At 54.2% G+C, this 15,669-nt stretch overlaps 4 protein-coding genes across 4 annotated transcripts; 1 reads left to right on the top strand and 3 right to left on the bottom strand.

Annotated features, from left to right (window-relative positions):
- Positions 1 to 231: 231 nt before the first annotated feature.
- On the bottom strand, positions 232 to 1,285 carry BUB1 (checkpoint serine/threonine-protein kinase; the record flags this gene model as incomplete). The annotated part of the gene is made up of 6 exons (XM_005853907.1): positions 232 to 379; positions 593 to 639; positions 706 to 816; positions 924 to 974; positions 1,071 to 1,128; positions 1,245 to 1,285. 6 exons carry the CDS (start codon positions 1,283 to 1,285, stop codon positions 232 to 234), a joined length of 456 nt encoding a protein of 151 aa, XP_005853969.1.
- Positions 1,286 to 4,503: 3,218 nt separating this feature from the next.
- On the bottom strand, positions 4,504 to 6,114 carry NGA_0456200 (uncharacterized protein). Its single transcript, XM_005853906.1, has 4 exons — positions 5,855 to 6,114; positions 5,583 to 5,690; positions 5,361 to 5,438; positions 4,504 to 4,939 (listed from the first exon to the last, which is right to left on the bottom strand). The coding sequence occupies exons 1-4, from the start codon at positions 6,048 to 6,050 to the stop codon at positions 4,932 to 4,934; spliced, it is 390 nt and encodes a 129-aa protein (XP_005853968.1). The 5' UTR covers positions 6,051 to 6,114; the 3' UTR covers positions 4,504 to 4,931.
- Positions 6,115 to 6,841: 727 nt separating this feature from the next.
- Positions 6,842 to 8,491, top strand: NGA_0456000 (retinol dehydrogenase 14; the record flags this gene model as incomplete). The annotated part of the gene is made up of 3 exons (XM_005853904.1): positions 6,842 to 7,063; positions 7,249 to 7,929; positions 8,018 to 8,491. Exons 1-3 carry the CDS (start codon positions 6,857 to 6,859, stop codon positions 8,489 to 8,491), a joined length of 1,362 nt encoding a protein of 453 aa, XP_005853966.1. The 5' UTR covers positions 6,842 to 6,856.
- Positions 8,492 to 11,114: 2,623 nt separating this feature from the next.
- NGA_0456100 (uncharacterized protein) lies at positions 11,115 to 14,993 on the bottom strand. The gene is made up of 7 exons (XM_005853905.1): positions 14,808 to 14,993; positions 14,328 to 14,412; positions 14,068 to 14,193; positions 13,519 to 13,901; positions 13,295 to 13,392; positions 12,947 to 13,150; positions 11,115 to 12,804 (listed from the first exon to the last, which is right to left on the bottom strand). Exons 1-7 carry the CDS (start codon positions 14,954 to 14,956, stop codon positions 12,704 to 12,706), a joined length of 1,146 nt encoding a protein of 381 aa, XP_005853967.1. The 5' UTR covers positions 14,957 to 14,993; the 3' UTR covers positions 11,115 to 12,703.
- Positions 14,994 to 15,669: the final 676 nt, after the last annotated feature.

The following is a 15,669-nucleotide window of genomic DNA, read 5'->3' on the forward strand; positions in this document are numbered from 1 at the left end:
AGGCAGCAGAGGATGGCCGAGACGCGCCGTTGACGGTGCTGAGTGTGGAAAGGTTTTAAAAATAAAGAAAGAAAGGGATGAGAAGGGAGGAGCCAGGAGGGACTGTGTGGGCTGTCTCGCCTTCTCCTTGCCCGCCCTTCACGCCCGTCCCCCTTTCCCGTCCCGGTTTCTATCGCATGCAGCACCTGCCCAGTGACCGGCCGATCCCCCTCCCCATGAGACTCGACTGGCTTACCGCCTCTTCTCTTTCTTCGTCGCCAGTGCGCTTCTCCCTCCCCTGCCCTCCGGCCCGCCTTCATCTCCGCCCTCGAACGCCGCCGCGCGTCCTTCCTCGTTCAATCTCAGCCAGTGCCGCGACATGCGCCTTTGGAAGTGATGCCTGTGGAGGGGGTGGGATGGAAGGGCGAGGTAGTGCAAAAGCACGGTTGTGAAGTAGCGGAAACGGAGGATACAGCGAGGTGCTCAGGGGGAGAGCAGAGAGAAGAGAGAGGGAGGGGTTGCGACCATGGCGCCGCTAGGAGGACGGGAGGGCCCGAGGAATGGAAGGAGGGGAAGGAAGGTGGGGGGGAGATGGATTGCGATCAGGACCTACCGACGCTCTGCCAGCAGCTCGATGGGCAGCGCGTGGAGCTCGATGCCCTGTGGATGGAAAATGTGAGGCAGGGCCACGACGCGCCTGTCTCCTCTCGCGTCCTCCCGCTCTACCTTGGTGTACAGCTTGTCTGCGAGGGAGAAGTTCCCCGACTTCTCCGCCACAAAAGCCCAGGCGGCCCAGAAGAGGGCTTGCGTCGTTCCGATCTTCTTCTTGTGCAGAAACTGGGAGGAAAGGATAAGGCCGGAGGGGAAGAGCGTAGGTGGGGGAAGACTGCGAGGTGGCTGGGAAAAAAATTGCGTACGAAGTGGGGGAGTGACTCTTCTATTACCTTGAAAATTTCTCCGGGACTGCTCAATCGGTCGGCGTAGCTGATCCAAATCTATGAGTCATTCGTGAGACAGAGAGAAAGAGCGAGTAAGTGAGCATCCGCTTCTTCTTCCACGCCGCACCCGTTCCCGCCCATCTCATGACCCACCTTCAGATACCGGGGATCCTGTTTGTACAGAGCTTCTTCTTGAAAGCGGCGGGCACAGCTTTACAGAAATGAAGGGAATAAATGCCATGTCAGATATCAGAACATGACTTCCTTCAAATCCAGCCGAGGTGCTACCGGCACGTCCCACCCGTCTCCCTCTGTCCCCTTCCGTACCGTTCCAACACGAGTGTCGCCTCCTGACTGTCGGATGGCATGGCCTCTTGTAGCCAATTGATGTACCTGGCGCAAAAGGAGGGGCAGCGCGCTTCAAGCGTGACCAAGCAGCTTCCGTTTTGAACCCCCTCCGCCAAATGCCCCTCCAAGCAGCTCCGCTCACGCACATTGGATATTTTCCATGCGTAGGATTTTCAAGTTAGACACACACTCACCTCACCCACTCCCTCAAGGGATCCTCCCCCTCCTTATTCTGCAGGAAGCGCTCTTCCACTTCCTGCAACCGGTTTTCGAAGGCTTGTCTTTCTGTTTCCAGGTCAGCTCTTCTCTCGCGCATACCTTTCGGCCTTTAATAGTGAAATAGAAAAATTATCCAGAAAATATACGATCAAAAACGCATGTGTACCGCGTAGTAAGAATGAAGACGAGAATAGACGGAGGGAGAGGATCGAGACTTGGCTAATTTTGCGAATTGACCTAGATTTATAGACTTGGGTAACCCGAGTCTCAGCGTACTTACTTTTCAGACAAAGTTGCATTGAGCTTGCTGACATTGCGCCCATGCTTCAAAGGCATCACATTCTCCTTGCTAATTTCCCATTCTGCCGCTTCCATACTTCTGTAATGATCCTGTCGTTTGGACGATTGATTTAGTTGTGTACTCGGTACGACAAACAAACGAGTAATTGTCAACGACACATTCGTGGAAAAGTAAACCCTTAAGTTCTTCTAGGAGACAGCGTACCGCCATCATGCTTATTGAATGGCCCTTTCACTTGCGTCAAGTGAGTGGTCGGTTCTGTTGCAGCAGGAGTTACCCTCCTCGCTGTCTTGTTTGAGCGAGCACCCAGCAACCGACTTATAAGTGGACGGTTTGATTGCATCCAAAATTGCACGCCTTCTACGTTGTACAGGTTATCCGCCTATTGTGCAACAGAGTGCAGCTATCGAGTGTCCTTATGATACGCATAAACTTCGCAGCCTCAGCCTTCGGCCACCTTAGCTAGGCTCGGAGAGTACGATGACGTCAGGCGACAGCTGACGCTTCTGTCTAGTGGGGAGGTCCGCGTTGGCCTGCCTTTCCTCAATTATTCGTAGAGGCAAGTTGTAAATGCACTCTTTTTTATTCGAGCAGCTCAGTGTTTTCTGCTCATGCTGTACGATATTTTCACAGATTCGGTTGGCCTGCATGTTTGTGGGTTTGTCTCTTCGCATGCACCTCTCATCTCTTTCTCCTCCTTCCCAATCCATCACGTATGGAATCCAGACAAAAGGACAATTATTACGATAAAACACAAGAAATGACCAATTTGACAGTATTTTCGCAGGAGCCGGCGTTCGATTCTCAGGTCATGTTTCCCGAAACTCAAATTTTCACATTCCCAACGTCACCTTCAAGTCAAGTTCCCCTTCTACCACCCACCCACGTTTCGCAAGAGCAGCGTGCACAATCACAAGCGCAGCAATCTTTTCGTTGGAATGGTCGTTATCTTAAAAAAGCTGCAGCGGCAAATGGTAACGAGAAGGAGGAGGAAAGTGATTGGCAGGCGCACCGCCGACCCCACATTCTCTCCCTCGCCGCACTTAATACTCTGAACCCCCGCATCGACGTCATCTTTGAAATTGAGTCGATATCTGCGCCTAAAAAGAGAATTCACCAGGTGCGGTCAGCAAGATTGTGTGATTGAGGGGAGTAATCAAAAGGAGGAAAGAGAGAGAAGGGTATGCCAAGCGGGAAAAAAAACTCCTCATGCCTCACCTGATTTTTCCCCTTTCGAATTCGTCTGATTCTCAGGTTGGATTTCCCCTCTTCCTGGACGACATTCGAAATCTGCGATACGTCCGCTTCCCATGTGCTCGTCTGTTCTTCGATGTGCGGGACCGCAAGCTTCCCCCTGAGCCGAAAGGAGAAAAGGGAGAAAGCAGCGCGACTGTCGCAGCTTTCGAATTTACCGGCGGGGAGGAGGCTCTTCAAAGCTGTCTCTCATCAATTCAAAATACACGCACAGATATTTCCGTCGAAGAAGGCCTCCCTCCTCCTCTCTCTTGCTCTCCTCCTCCCCCTCCTTCTTCATCTCCCATTTCGCCTCCCGAAATCGCACCTGATACTTGTGGCTCCCGGCCTGATGACCTTCGGGCAACTCGCCCTCTTACAATCCAACCCCCGCCCCTCCCTCCATACACTCCTTCGAACAATTTGATTGCAAACGTTCCTGTCCGACCTCCTGCTCTGCCAACATTCAAGAGTAATGCCGTTCTGACCTCAGCCCCCGTTCTTCCCCGTGATTCATCTCTCCCATCTGGCGTCAACATTTCCTCTTGCCTTGACTTTCAGGCGAAGAGCAGAAGTGGCGATGCTTCATCGACCATAGCCCCTTCTCCGTCAATTCCTGCTCCCCATGCAACGAGCGTCCCTCCTTCTCGCGCTGCGTCGACGTCCTTGGGGGCCCTCGGTGCTGCGACAACTGCTAGTGTGGTACCCAAAGCGGGGAGAGGCACCAAGAAAGCAGTCACCAGCGACGTGGCCGGGCCGCGGCTTGCTTCGCTTGGCTCGGAGCCTTCCAAGAGGAAACGGCAAAGGTCCAGCGCGACCGGACGGGTGGGAGGCTCTACGGCGGCAGCATTGGAGGCGCCGGACAGGGTCCTTTCAGGAGGAGTGGCTGGCATGGAAGCGATTCTCGCCGGGTCAGGGGGAGCGGTGGAACCCTCCTCCGCCAGTGCCTCCTTGCTCTACATGCTACGGAATGCCAAGCCCATGGTTCAGCAGCAGGTGATGAGGTGAGGAAGAGCTCCGGGTTGGGGGAAGGAGAGGGCAGTGACAAGGGGGGCTGAAGTCGGTGTGAGACCGGGGGGGGGCGAATGATTTGGGGGGGGAATGATGAGGTTTGTCTCGTTCACGTTGACAACTGACCGTTTGCGGCCATTCACGTGATAGCACGCTTTCGGACCCACACTTCCCGGCGCTGGTGACCGAGATGGAAGAGATGTTGGCGCCGCACATGAAGCTCTTCCTCTCCCCCTTGTCGGAGGACGACGAAGCAGACTCCTCGTGAGAATGGCCTTGGGAAGCGAGGAAGGAGGCAAGAGCCAGGCAAGAGACCTCGGGGTGGGGGGCATGTGGGCCATTAGGAGCCTCACCGGCGAGGAGGGTGCGACCGCGAAGGGAGACCGAGAGAAACTGCGTAAGCTGATATATCGCACACCTTGGAAACATCAATCCAAAAGAACAACAGCCAGACAAATCCTCAAGAGTGCGTTTCCATCCTCGAGGCATCTGTATCGCAGAGTGCCGTCTTTCTTTCCACGGTTGACAAACTTCTTCTCACATCGGAGACCGCCTTGATATCCATATCAAGCCGACGCGTGGGGCAGCAGGTGTCAGATACTTTCAAGGGCACTGCATCCACTCAGAAACAAAGGGAAGCGCGCTCAGACACCTCAATTACGACACAAAGGTGCCTTCGCATGCGCGACTTTGCTGCAATTAATAACACATTTGGGCGCTTGGTACGGCCTTCTACTTTTGAAGTCAATTCAGGACCTATCTCATGCTTCCTCTCTCATCGTCCTTCCCCTCCCTTCCCCTGCATCACCACCTCCACACGACCGCACTGCCTCCCCCCCCTCTCCCTCGCTCACACTCTCTTCACCTCCCGAAACTCAAAGTGGCCCATGAACTTGTAAGGGTCAGTAAACTGCGCTCGGTGGGAGGAGAGGGAGGGCGGAGTAAGGGATAGGGGGGCGAAGGTAAGTATTCAAGCACACGCCCCTGGCCCTCCTCGCCCTCCTTCCCCCCTACACCCCTCCACTCCCCTTCCATCCCTCTAGCCCCACCCCCCACCACCACCCTGGGAGCTTCTCGACCCCTTAGAGCCTTGCCTCCTTCCCCTCTTTGCCCACCTTCACAACTACGGGCCTGTTCGCCGAACAAGTGACGCCATTCCTGGCCGTGAACTTCAACATGGTCACGGTCCCTTGCAAGCCTGAAGCGGGCGGGGGAGGAGGGCTGAGAGGCGAGCAGAGAGGGCTCCTGCGAAGGAGGAAGGACACAGGACCTCGACGCAGAGTACGACGGAGAAAGAGGAGGAGAACGAGGGCAGGGGGGAAGGAGGTTACCTTTGGGGTTGACGCCCTCCTTGGGAGCCTTTGGGATGGAGTAGAAGGTGCTGTCTGCGATGATCTCCACCAGGTCGCCTGCGCAAGCCGGGGAGGACGAGGGTGAGTGAAGGTAAGCCCAATCCCTTTCTCCCTGAGCAATTACACCACTCGCGGACAATTTGTCTTCTGCGACTCTCACTCGCCCCTCTCTCCGTTCTAAGCTTCCTCCCTCCCCCTCACCTTCCTTGATCCCATCCGGATTATAAAAATCCCCTCCTTCTTCCTCGGCCCCAAGGCCCAGATCCAACTGCAGCTGCAACCTCACCAATGGAGGAGCCGATGAAGCCCCTGAGGGATGAGGATGTGAAGGAATTCGGCCAGGGGAAGGTTAGCTTGAGTCAAAGGGATGCTGAGCGATTTTGTTTGGGTCACCAAAATACAAGCTTTCCAAAAACATATCTTTGTAAGCATTCGACTTTTTGGGATCCCCCGTACATCCATGTATAGCTCACCTGCTCTTATTCTTCTTCGTCCCTCCTCTTCGCGCAAGCCGCCTACTCTCAACCCCTCCGTCCTCTTCAATCCCCTCGCTGCCCCCGTCGTCAACACGAAACCCTGCGCACAGGGCGTCAACAAACAAGCGACGACAGAGGCCAAAATAACGGCCAATACTATCGTGACCTCTCTCCTGCCTAGAGCGGATAGCATGAGTGTAGAGGGCGGGTCTGACGAAGAGGTCGAAGACGTGTTACCTTGGACGTTCCCCTCACCTAATCGACGGGAATGGGAGGCATGGAAGAGAGCGTCGAGAGTGTTGACAAATGGCATTTGCATGATTGGAAAAGCCTCTCCTACAGCTGGCGACCTTTTGGTCAGAGAGGCTGGAGAGGATCATCTCCTTGTCATCCGCCCTTCCTCCTCAGGAGGCGAAGATCCAGCCAATAGCCCGTGTCCCCTTGCCCGTTCCCCTCCGCAACTATTGCGTTACTTTCTTTCTGTTTCAACACGCCTGGAGTAAGACATGGACGAGACAAGGCCAATCAGACACCACCCCCGAGCGTCTGAGACGTTGCGTGTCCTTATCTTGCGCCAGAGCCTGGTATCTTGTTGCTAGCGAGACGGCGAGGCGCCGGCGGCGTGCAAGGAAGAAACGAGCTCCTGCAGGCTTGAGCGCTTCGACTGCCCCATTGACCATTCTTTGGTTAAAAAAAGGTGTCGAGAACTTGTGGTCCTTGTCCCTCGGTATCTTGCTCGTCCCGACCACCGGGATTCGCACTAACGCTGTACGATTCTCACCCCCTGCTTACCCCCCGGTTTCTCCTCGCTGTCGCTCCGCCTACCCCAGTTAGCTTTATTGAATTCTTGCCGTAGCTTGAGTCCACTAAACCCTACGCGCTTGTTGAACACTGTGGAATGGACTCCTTGCGATTGCCAGCGGTCTCCGCCGTGAATGAATGTTTCTTTGACCCTCCCTCCTTCCCTTATCCCGCGTCATCCCGCATCAGGTGCTCGCAATGGAGATGCTAATTGAAGCCACCGTGGGTCTTGCAGGTGCCGCTTCTTCCGTGGCCCTGTATAGGGGTATCAAACGTAGGCTGTGTCCGTCTCAGGAAGAAAGAGATTTCTACGCGATGGACGGCAGTATGGCGGGGCGTACGGTCCTGGTAACAGGCGCGAACAGCGGGGTGGGACGGGCAGCAGCGGAGATCTTGGCACGCAAGGTTCGTGAAATTGGGGAGGCATTCCTTTAATCTTTGTTAAGGCCGAGGCATTATGGAGGGGGCATAGGAGCCGGGAGTGTCCCGGGCTGGACGTGGTCAGGTTCAGGAGGAATGCCGCCAACGCAGGCCGCGTTCTCTCTCACGCATTCCCCCGCTCCTCTTCCTCCCCTTTCTCCTCACTCTAGGGGGCTCACGTCATGTGCGCCTGTCGAGACATGCCTAAAGCGGAGGCCACCGCCTCTGCCATCAACCGACGCCTTCCCCGCACGGTGCCCCCCTCCTCTTCCCCCTGTGGCCGTGCATCTCCGGCTCCTGCGCCGCTGGACCTGGCCTCTCTGGCCAGCGTACGGGCGTTCGTGGACGCTTTTGAGAGAGAGCGAGGGGAAGAAGGGGAGGAGGAGCAAAAGAGGAACGAGGACAGGAGGTTGCGGCGAAGAGAGCCGCGATTGCACGTGCTCGTGAACAATGCGGGGGCGCTCTTTCCGAAGCGAGAGCTCGTGGATGTTTGGAAAAGGGAGGAGCAGGAAGGGAGGGGGGAGGGAGAGGGCAAGCGAGAGAGCCTGTTGGTGGAGAGGACGATGGCCACGAACCACCTGGGGCCCTTCCTCCTCACTGCCCTCCTCCTTCCCACCCTCAAAGAGACGGGCCGGGCGGAGGGACGCCCTTCGAGGGTGGTCATGGTCTCCTCCAGGCTGGAGAAGGGGAAGGGCGAGTATCTGGACTGCTGGGTCCGGGATCCCACCCTCACTCCCGCGGAGGACCAGGACCCGAAGGAGGAAGGGGAAGAGGAAGGGGGCCCCGTGGCCAGTCCTCCGTACCGACCCTTTTTGGCCTACGGGGCGAGCAAGCTGGCCAATCTGCTGGCGGTGCGTGAGATCCACCTGCCCTTTTGCCCAACACCCTTCATCATGATCTTATCTTTCCCTCCTTCCCTTCCTGCTCGCGCCCTTTCAGGTGACTTACTTGCACCGGCAGCAGCAAGGATGGTCGCTGCCCGACGCCACGCACCAACCGCCAACGACCACCACCCCCCCGTCGCTTCTCCTCGGACCGTCCACGCACCGATGGGACCCGTCCGACCAGCACGTCTCTGTCTATGGATGCACGCCCGGCATGGTGCACACGGCCCTCAATCGATCCCTGCTGCCTGGCTTTGTTCGCGTCCTTTTCTGGCCTCTTAGCTACTCTCTGCTGCAGACGCCCTTCGAGGGCGCGCGGCCTGTGGTCTTTTTAGCCGCGTCCGACAGGGTCGAGGGCAGGGGGGGAGGATTCTGGGCGCTGGAAGCGCGGAAGAAGGAGGAAGAAAGACGGGAGAAGGGGTGGGACGTGGTGGAGGTAGCTTCGAGCCCGGAGGCAGAAGACATCGTGCTGGCCCATAAGTTGTGGGTTCGGTGTGAAGAGATGGTGGCCCCCTTTTCCAAGACGTAGGCACTCAGGCCACATGGAATCGAGTGCGAGAGCTTCGATGAAGGAGTAGAAAGGACATTCAAATATCAGCATGTACAGTCCATCGTATTGTCTTTTCAAAGAAAGATCTTTCTATTTAGCCATCGCACTAGTCATATACTGAAATCTAAAAAAAATCCATTGGTACCCGTATATTGAGATCGTAGATAATTCATGGTTTATCCTTGTTGGGCCATTAATATGTAGTAATCATCTTACGAGCCGCAAACATATACAACCCTGTTACTGCTCCATAGAATAATCTATACTTTTTATGATACGTATTCGTCCAATCTTCGCAATTGCAGACGAATGGATGTCGAGGTAGTGCTCCAAAAGGGACACACGACGAATTTTCAAAAATGAAGTTGAATTTTTGATTTCGAAAAAATCTCTTGTTCAACGCTTTTGCAAATAATGAAAGCTCAAGTTGCGTCCAACGCCATAGTTTCAATTTTTCATACACATAAGGAGCAATCGATATCATATTCGTGTCTTTGTTTGTCGTCAAATACTTTGGCAGGCTTCCATGATTTTCTTGCTTGAGTTGGATCCGGTGCACGACAACGAAGCGCGGAGAACGCGTCTTATGCTGATGTTCTTATCTAATCAGGGCAGCCTTGACATCGTCATATACACCCTTAAATCTTAAAAATCTGTCACAGATATAATAAAAGAAAAGCTGGAAGATTGGTGTCCTAAGTGAAGAAGCAGAGTACACCGGAGTGGCGTTTTCTCGCCAACACCATCTCAACGTCTAAGGTGTTTCTCAACGGTCGCGTCAAAGAGTCCCAAAATCACAAATTCACACCTAGGGAATGGCTACCTCGACTGAATTCATGGATACTGCTAACAATCATATTACTATGCCTTTGGTTGCTGCTCCGCATCAGCTTGCTGGGGCGATGGCGATTCACGAAGCAACGCGCAATAAAGACTTTGTTGCCTTAGACCGCCTTTTAAATGAAAACAAAAGCCTGATCCATGCCCCTGACGTGGTAGGACGCTCACCTTTGATGATGAGTAGTTTAAGGGGTCATGTAGATGTTTGTGAATGGCTTCTCGACCACGGAGCGCCTTTGAATGCTGTAGACATCAACAGACGCTCAGCTATGTATAACGCTGCCTCGTACGGGTTTGTGCAAGTCGTCAAATTGCTGATGGAGCGGGGTGCAGATCCTAAAATTGGAGACTGTGAAGGAAATGTACCTATAATTGCAGGTAAGAAAAGACAAATGCCGGTGCACTGGCCACGCGTCATTGCAAAATTGATTGGGAAAGTGCGTCCCAAGCCCAAAAGCTTTCAACCAATATTATGTTTTTCTTTGGTATGACCCACTTTATACTTTATGTAACCAATTGCTATACCATATCCTTGATATAGCTGCCTATTATGGGTACGAGGACGTGGTACGCTACCTATTAGATTCTAAGCATGGGCAAGACCCTGACGACCTCGACCGGAAGGGGGAGCGACGGTGGACTGGACTCTACCTTTCTTGTGAGGCAGGCTACGTAAAAATCGCCCAAATGTTCCTTCAGGTAGGGGCAGACCCAACCATTGCCGACAATCACGGCTTCACGCCTCTGGAGGTTGCGCGAAAGATGAGCAATTGGCGGTGTGCTCGCCTTTTGGAACGGGCTCTGCGGGAGCCAGCGCGGGTAGCGTGTTTGGTCAAGGCCCATGCCCTTATGGAATCCAAGTACGTGATGAAAGAAGGTGTTAAGGCGATGGACGGAAGGAGGGGAGACAATATTTTTAGAATGAAGACCAGGATGACGCAAAAAAATAAGTTCTTGGAGGTGACTCCTCCTTTCTTACGCATGAGAGTAGAGAATAAGCAGCCCTTACCCGTTGTAGATATTGGAGGTGCAAAGGTCATATCAAGTACTTTGCAGGGAGAAAAGAAAAGAAGGACTAGGAAGCGGGCTGGCTCCCTGCGCTCGGCGAAACGAAGAAGGGGAGAGCTAAGAGAAGGAAAAATCGACCTTGGGAAAAAAATTCTGCTTCAAGAGCAAGCAGCAAATCAAAGCAAGTGCAGTGATACTGGGTATGAAGGAACACAGCCGATATTAATCCATGAAAGTAGGCAGAAGGTGGCGCGCTATCATACAGATGAAGAGCACTACGGAAGTGGAGCGGGCTTAGGGAGCAGGACCAATGCCATCTCCTCCATATTTTTGTCGCCGATATTTTTCCAGACATTACAAGATGGGAAAAATACAACGATAGGGGACGCTGAGAAAGAGGAAGAAGAAGATGAGGTTGTAGCTGTGACAAGATATCTGGTACAAGGAAGACTGCCTCGGGAGCTTTTCAATGAAGTGGTTGAGATGATGACCCCCCGTTGGATGAGCTGAGAAGTTGTAAAAATGATTCTCATACAGACAGTAAGCGTTACTCATGATGAGTCCCCTTCCAAAATGCACAGGAGATAAAGCAAAAGCAGAACACAAGTAAAGTGAGGGACAAAGTTGTAATGCTTTTCGAGGGAATTGGATGTGAGACGGTGAAGTCTCAAAATAAGTTACTCCTTCCAGCTGATCTGAAAGGCGAATGTAGTGCCAAACGAATGATGAAAGATCAAAACTGAGCATCCCACAAGATTTTGAATGTAGTTTTCTTTTTCGTTGAGAGAGATGGTGAAATTATATGTCTTTGCGGTTCGCATGCCTTCCGGAGTAGATGTCCTACAAATTCCATCTCCGCCTCTTTCCTCGCCCAAGAGAAAGAACGACACACACCTTTACGGGTAAAACCCTGCTTCTTAGTTGTTTGCATAGTCATGATGAATATATTTTGTTTCCCCATGCTACCATTTACTCGTCACATTATTCATACCGTCATTCGCCCTCCGTCCGGACCGACTTCAGTCGCGGGCCTCTCTTTGCTCTTTCTAGTTCCTGATTGACGGGCTCATTAATGGTTTCATATTACTCTGCCACGAGACGCATTCAAGCTACCCATTTGCTCCTCTAATCGCTGCATCAGTAGTCGTTACTATGATTGCTTGTCATGAATTTATTCTGGTCCCGGTGAAAGTGTGGTGAAAGGTTGCTGTATTGTTTCCCTTCCGTTCCATATATTATGTCATCTAGGTTTTAAGAGGCATCTTCTTTGCAGCACAATTATCTCTGCTCTCTCCACTCTTCCACTTTCTCTTTCTCAATCCTTGTAACCCAGACGAGCCCCTTTTCTGATCCTCCGTTGTCTAGGTCTCCCTCTGTCAAGTCCACATTTTTAAGGTTGAGACTTCTTTCAACATCAATCCAAACGACTTAAATTCTTGCACCGCCCACATTCACGCCGCTGCAGTTCTTCTGCCACAACGACAGCGGATTACGCAAATCTACTATCTTATTTGCTTTGTCCCTCGTATAGCCGTCTGATGCCTGGGCTGTTTCCGACCATCCAAACGCCCGACCCTGCTTGCAAAATTGATAAACGTTTTAAATCATCATTACCCTTCTCCTGTATTTTGAGCCTCCTTTCAAATTCGTCTTATTTCCTTAGAAATCCAGGAAATCGCAGTCTTTCAATAAATGTAGACCGTGACCTTGATCCTTGTCTCACGTCCTTCCCCTTTGCTTCCGCCACCCTTCTCCACGCTCTTGCGGCTTTTCTAAAACCTAAGTCAGTTGACTGCATGTACACTTATATAGTCCTTTCGCTGGTACTATTCTTACGTTACTCGCTGTCATGTAGAAATAGATAGATTCACTTTTCTTCCTTCGGTTCTTTTCCCGCCTTCCTTGTCTCTCCTTTCTGCCTCGACCTCCTAACAAGGAAAAAGTTGGAGTGAGGAGACCTGTCCATCAAGATATTAAATGGGATTTAGCATCCCCATGCACGCACAAAAGTCACTAGTTCGTCAGAGGTCGAAAATCTTTGATGCGTCTTACTCGAGCATTACTTGGAAGGCCTACCGCTCCCACTTTTGGCTCATCTCCAGCTATGGATCACAGCTCCCCTCCCTGCCATCGTTGCGGGCTCTTGATGGTAGTATCAACACGTTCATCGGAGACCATGCATAAGGTGAGGACAGTCCGCGTCGAACATGCCTCTATGCTGTAAGCCGGTCCGTGACGAGGCTCATCCGTGACCCATTTCATTCCAATTTCCCCACATTTTTGTGTCTTTCCCTAATATTTTCGCTTCCTTGTCTACCATTCTGCCCTCGCGAAACCTCGAGTCTACAAAGGTCGCCAGGACGCTGGTAGCTGAATCCTGGGCGGGATTCCTCCACCGAACGGAGGCAAGTGCAGCGCGCTGCTCGGGCTATTTCCGAGCACACCTGGAACCAAGTTGGGGATCATGCAGAGATCATCATCAGAAACGTGTATTGAGAGGCATCAAGAGGAGGTGAGAGGCGTTTCTAGGGCCCATGCACGACAAAAGACATGACGGCGAGGTCAAGACCGCAAGCAGGCATATACCTTGTTCCCCAGGTCGTGCCAGCAGCTGCTGTTGCGTATCTTGATCTTGCTGCTGCATATGCGCGTGCTGTGAGATCTGCTGTCGTTGAGATGATTGCTGCTGCTGTTGCTGCTGCTGTTGCTGGTGGTGGTGGTGGTGCTGAGAACCAACGGATAGATGGGACAGCGAGGGAGAAAGCCCCAGCCTCCGCGGGGGGGAAAGACCTGCAACGCGCAATGGACGCCCGGTTTGGAAGGTCAAGGGAGGGCAGTGAGCAAGTCGTCGTCCATGAATTCGAAGGACACGCACAGAGAGACGACAGAAAGGGGGGGCGGAAGGAGAAAGGCAGGAGGAGGCAGGTCACGAACCTTCTAGAAAGCCCTTGTTCACGACCGCCCCTGTCGAAGTCCCGCTCATTGAGGACACGATGCTGCTGCTACTGCTACTGCTGGTGGTGGACGAGGACCTGCTGCCGTGGAAAGGTGAAGGAATCGACCGAGGATCAGAGGGGGGGCACCGTATGCAAGCAAGCGTTTGCGAGCCATGGCGCTGCCCCCCAACCGGACCACCACCCCCTGCTCGACGCCCTTACCCGTTGAGCAGGCCCCTGCCCCCGATGCCTCCCAGCAAAAGGCGACTCTGCTGCTGCTGCAGCTGTTGCTTCTGCTGCTGCTGCTGCTGCTGCTTTTGCTGGAGGTGCATGGTGGCCAGGGGGGGAAGACTCCGATACCCCGCGCCCGGGCTGTTTGACTCGGTCGACGCCAGGCTCGTGGACGCACTCGTCGACCCTGTGCTCTCTAGGGACAACCCCCGCTCTCGTCCTCCCTCCTTCCCGCTCGGCCCCCGTAGAAGCGGGAGGAAGGAGGACGAGGACGAGGACGAGGAGTAGGAGGAGAGGAAGGTCGGAGTGGAGGGGGGGAGGAAGAGAGGGAGGGCCTTGGCACGGCTGGCGAGCAACGTAGCGAGGCGTTGTGTCTGTCCCGAGGGTCGATCAAAAGGGTGAAGGAATTATGAGCATCCTCTCGGAAGGACAGACCGGAGAAACGAGGTCTCTTCACAACAGAGTCCATTTTGCACATCACCCATCCGTTCACTCCGCATCCTTCTTCCCCTTCTCCTCGGCAGGTGTGCACGCCATTACCTGGTTCTCACTCAAGGGACCGGCGCGACCGAGCGGGCTCGAAGCGGGGAGCGGGCCCAGAATAGATCGAACGTCCGGGTCGGATTCCGTGAGCGGGGGGGCTTCCAACAGGCAGCGGATGCGGACCTGAGGCAGGGAGGGAGGGAGGGAGGTAGGTTAGACGGGACGGCAACGTAGGATCGATTTTGAGAAGACGAGACATGCACAGAGAGGAGAGAGCCGTGGCACGGACAAGAGAGAGGGAATGGAGGGGCCTCTACCTGCAAGGGGTACATGGTACTGGTGCTGGTCCGCTCCAAATTGTAGGCAACAGGGGAGGCGGCTTCGAAAATGCCGAAGAGAGTCCTGTCGGTGGCGTTGGCGAGAAAGAGGGTCGATCCGGGGAGGACCACCTACAGGGATGAGGTAGCGGAGGGTAAGGGCGAGTGAGATGCTGACCGGCGGATGCGGCGGGCCCTCCCGCCCTAGCGTCGGCGCTTTTCATCCATCCCACAATGTCGCACCTCCTTCGCATAGGTCTCCAAGGCCCCGCCCGCGGGCAAGGAGAAGAGCCCCCGGCCCAGACACTCATCCAGAGTTTCCTGACGGTGGCGGAGCGGGCGCGCAAAGAGGTGAGAAAAGCATGTGGCATAGCGTCCCCGCCCCCTCCCCCCTTTCCCGCCAGTACAGGCGGACATGAAAGAGGCCCTCCCGCCTACTGCCAGGTTTTGCCTTGACCTCTACGAGCCGCCTCGACATACCTCGGTGCAAGGAAAGATGAAGCCTTGCCCCGAAAAGACGGGGAAGGTCTGTCCGATCCCTTCCCCTCCCTCTCCCTGCTGAGGTCCCCCCCCTTCCCCTCCTCGCGGAAGAGGGTGCTGGTCTTGCTGAGCGCCTCCTCCTCCTCCATTCCCTCCTCCCCCGTCCAACACCCCTCCTCCACCCCCTCCTCCTCCCCGACCTCCCCCAGAGGCCCCAAATGAGCCATAGGGTCCTCCTCCCCCACCGAAGCCACCGCCCTGGGAAGAAAAGCACATGGGAAGTCAGGACGCTTAATGTAAGTTCACATGTCTATCGATCACGATACGAAAAAGATCAAGAAGGCCAAAAGAGGCTCCGACGGAAAAATTGCGGCGGAGTGACGAAGATGGAATGAAGGGGCGAAGAGAAATACGGAAAAGGGAAACTTACAGGTAGGCTGGCCTCAGCCCCCCCTAAGGCGAGAGAGACTTCGGAGGAAGAGTAAATGAGGTAGAGCAGCTGACGACCGATTTCAGGCGTCAATTCCTGGCAATCGCTGAAAGGAAGGAAGGAAGGGAGGGAGGGAGGGAAAGAGGGCAAGAAAGGTTTCAAAGGGAGGGACCACGTCTCACAAATAAAGCTGGTCAACCTTCACGGAAAGGGGGGAGGAAGGTGGGCCGGTGCCGCTGTGGAATGCGTACCGAGAGCGGGAGATGGGTAAATTGTCGTTCAGGGGGTTGCGGAGAGGACGCGTGTGCGGGAACGGGAGGGACACTAGCCGGAGCCATTCCAAGGAGAACTCCGCCGTCCACCCTGCCAGGAGGGGGGAAGGAGGGAGGGAGGGAGGGAGGGAGAGAGGGCGTGAGGGGGTACTGTAATGTG

The sequence above is a fragment of the Nannochloropsis gaditana genome (assembly GCF_000240725.1).
Source record: "Nannochloropsis gaditana CCMP526 unplaced genomic scaffold scaffold688, whole genome shotgun sequence".
NCBI lineage: Eukaryota > Eustigmatophyceae > Eustigmatales > Monodopsidaceae > Microchloropsis > Microchloropsis gaditana.

Coding starts and splice junctions, on each gene's coding strand:
- NGA_0456200 (XM_005853906.1), bottom strand. CDS start 6,050: ATGCTATCCGCTCTAGGCAGGAGAGAGGTCACGATAGTATTGGCCGTT. Junction 5,691..5,854: donor ACGAAGAAGAATAAGAGCAG/GTGAGCTATACA, acceptor CTCATCCCTCAG/GGGCTTCATCGGCTCCTCCA. Junction 5,439..5,582: donor TCCGGATGGGATCAAGGAAG/GTGAGGGGGAGG, acceptor CGGCTTGCGCAG/GCGACCTGGTGGAGATCATC.
- NGA_0456100 (XM_005853905.1), bottom strand. CDS start 14,956: ATGGAGGAGGAGGAGGCGCTCAGCAAGACCAGCACCCTCTTCCGCGAG. Junction 14,194..14,327: donor GTACCATGTACCCCTTGCAG/GTAGAGGCCCCT, acceptor TCCCTGCCTCAG/GTCCGCATCCGCTGCCTGTT. Junction 13,393..13,518: donor GGCAGGGGCCTGCTCAACGG/GTAAGGGCGTCG, acceptor CCACGGCAGCAG/GTCCTCGTCCACCACCAGCA.